Raw genomic sequence first — 3,166 nt, 5'->3', positions numbered from 1 at the left:
GAATGACCAATAGCAGGAGAGAATAGACTGGACTTCCGGGGAGAGAGCCGAATTCGGGATGCATCTAGGCACTTGGGTGACACCAACAAGATGCACAGGAAGTCGGGCATACAGAACGGGACAGGTAAAAACCATGTGACAGAACATAAATTAATAAAGGTTAATTAAGCTACAAGAGCTAGCGGGGAACAAGCCTAAGCTAAATGCCCTGCTTTCATAATTAAAAATAAGTCTCCATGTTACTATTTCGGGTCTGGTGGACCAAGAAAGTACACTCCTCTTTTTGGGGCACCTTCCCTAACCCAGGAGTCCACTCCTATCTCCGTGTTTCTCATTCTGTCTTGGGCTCAAATCCTGACACAGGCTTATCCTCACACAACTGCCTCTTCACAGTACAACGGTGAGGCAGCCCTCGGGTCCTCAGTTCCTCCTGAGAGCCTCTCTCCATGTGTTCAGGAGGATAGGGAGTGTGAAGACAGAACGCAAAGATGAACACCAAACCACCAAGCTCACCAGGTAGGGCCGGTGCCGCTCATGGACATGAAGAATGTGGATCCGGAGGCGATCGCGCTTCTCGAAAGATCTTTTGCAGAGAGAACACGGGAACTTCCTATCACCCTTGTCCACACAGGGAGTGTACTTGAGGTGCTTGTCTCTGTAGTATTTGTAGGTAAACACCTTTCCACAGCGTTCACACCGGTAGCCTTCGGCAGACTCTGTCAAAAACAGGGGTGCAAGTGCTGGAGGGTGAGGTAGCCACCTTCCCGCCTCTTCCCTTCCTCAGTCAGGACTGGAAAAACCACAAACATCTGGGTAGGGTGACGCACGCCTTTAAAGCCAGCACTTGGGAGGCAGAGGCAGGCGGATCTCTTTGAGTTTAAGGCCAGCCTGGTCCACGGGGCTAGTTCCAGGACAACCAGGGCTACACAGAGAAACCCTGTCTCAAAACAAACAAATGAAGAAGAGCCGGGCAATGGTGGATAATCCCAGCACTTAGGGAGGAAGAGGCAAGGGGATCTCTGTGAGTTGGAGACCAACCTGATCTAGAGAATGAGTTCCAGGACAGCGAGTGATACACAGAGAAACACTGTCTTGAAAAAACAAAAGCAAAAAACAAACAAACAAAAAAATTAAACAGAAAGGAAGGAGGGAAGGAAGGAAGAAAACAAACAGACACCAGAGTTGGATGTGGTGGCACACACCTGTTTGAGGTCACCTTTGACTATATAAGACTTGTCTTGAAAAGTCAACCCCAGGGCTGGAGAGATGGCTCAGCGGTTAAGATCATTGCGTGCTCTTCCAAAGGACCTGAGTTCGATTCCCAGCAACCACATGGTGGCTCACAACCATCTGTAAAGAGGTCTAGTGTCCTCTTCTAGCAGGCATATATGCAAATAGAATATTGTATCATAAATAAATAAATATTTTAAAAAAAAAAAAAAAAAAGCAAACCCAAACCCCAATAAAAAAAAAAAAAAGCAAACTGAACTACAAATTTAAAAGTAACACCAGAACACCCATAACCAGCTCCCCAGGCTTCCAAGAGCTGTTCCCTCTGAGTTCACACTTCATTGCTCTGAACTTCGTGGGAACAATCCCAGAGCTAGAATGTTCACATAGCAGAAAGGGTGAGCTGCATGCCCATGGTGGGCACACCAGGGATCTCCGCACTGGAGAAGCTGAACAGGATGGCTGAGCTTGAGGCCAGTCAGTGCGACTCTGTCAGACAGACACATCTTTAACAGAAAGCATCTTGCCTTCATTAGTTCACGCTTAAAAGTCTCAGTCACAGGAGCGATAGGTAGGTCACTGAGCAAAGACAGACAAGCCCAGAAGGGTTCAATCTGTTTTTGTCAATGGAGGGGGAAGGAAGCCGACAAAGTCAGAGGCAGAGAAATGCCAGATCCAGGTGTCCCTGTCAGGAGCAGTGTCACCACCAGAGGCAGGAAGATCAAGGCTTTCAGGTCAGAAAAGCTATAGTAAAACTGTTTCAAAACAAAGACAACTCAAAGCCCAAACAAACAAGAGGTGTGAATGTACTGGGGACAGGTGAGAGTCTCCAAAAGTACCACTTCAGATGCTCCAGATCCTAGCACCAGAGACCTGATGGTCTGCTCTCCAGGGGGCCAAGAGTGGGCCTAGGTGAGAATCTGCAGAAAAAGCATGCCTTTAATCCCAGCACTGCAGCACTGCAGGGAAGAGGCAGAGGGTATTTGGTCTACAGAGCGAGTTCTAGGACAGCCAGAGCAACTCAGAGAAACCCTATCTCAAAAAACAAAACAAAACAAAAATTCGAAACAGCCTCAGGAATCCCTGAAATGGAAGATTCACTAGACCCTCCAAGCTACAATAAGCAATGAAAGCTTGGAGTCCCTCTCGGTGACAAGGAAAACTGGGCTGCAAAGACAAGCCAACCAGCAGCCTGGAAGAGGGTTAGTCCACCACAGGACCCTGGAAAGGACACTCTCCAACCTGCTGAGCTGCCTGCAGGCTGCCATGTGCTCTAGGGGTCCCAGCTTAGGGTGGATTTGGTGACTTGCTCCACCTCCAGGCATGTTCTGTCTATTCCAATAGCCCACTTACAACAATTCCCAGTTCCCAGTGTGCCTTTCCAACCGTTTCTGGGAAGGAGCCCACCAATACCTTTGAGAAAGGAATTTTTTTTTTAATGTTTATTTCATGTATTTTGTTGCATGCAGGTCTGTGTGAATGTGTCAGATTCCCTGGAGGTAAAGTTATAGGCAGTTGTAAACTGTCATGTGGGTGCTGGGAATCGAACCCAGATCCTCTAGAACAACCAGCACTGTTCTCTGCCCCAGGGATTCGATTTTGGTTTGAGACAGGATCTCCTTGTGTAATCCACACTGGACTTGAAGTTATTCTGCTTTAACTCCCAAGTATGAAGATTGCAGACAGGCACCGCTATGCCCAACTCTTCGTTTTATTAAGCATCTCAAAAAGCATTGATCGTGGACGAGGGTGTGGGTCAGTGGCAGAGCAAGTGCCTGGCATGATTCAATCGCCATCACAGCAGCAGACTAAGAAAGTCCTATCTGCAGAGAGCAGAGGCCGGCACTTGTATATCTTCTCAATAAATTAATCTTTTTTTTTTTTTTTTTTTTTTTTTTCGTTTTTCGAGACAGGGTTTCTCTGTGGCTTTGGAGCC

The 3,166-nt window shown here is 47.3% G+C and overlaps 1 protein-coding gene across 1 annotated transcript in view; it reads right to left on the bottom strand.

Annotated features, from left to right (window-relative positions):
* Prdm14 (PR/SET domain 14) overlaps window positions 1–3,166 on the bottom strand; it is a 15,468-nt gene that overhangs the window by 6,625 nt on the left and 5,677 nt on the right. The window contains exon 5 of the mRNA XM_005362352.1: window positions 514–716. Coding sequence (XP_005362409.1) covers window positions 514–716 — 203 coding nt within the window. The remainder of the gene's footprint in view (window positions 1–513; window positions 717–3,166) is intronic.

This window comes from Microtus ochrogaster, linkage group LG5 (assembly GCF_000317375.1).
Source record: "Microtus ochrogaster isolate Prairie Vole_2 linkage group LG5, MicOch1.0, whole genome shotgun sequence".
In the NCBI taxonomy this organism is placed as follows: domain Eukaryota; kingdom Metazoa; phylum Chordata; class Mammalia; order Rodentia; family Cricetidae; genus Microtus; species Microtus ochrogaster.
The sequence above is the reverse complement of the archived record's forward strand: the minus strand, read 5'-3'. Positions and strand labels throughout refer to the sequence as shown.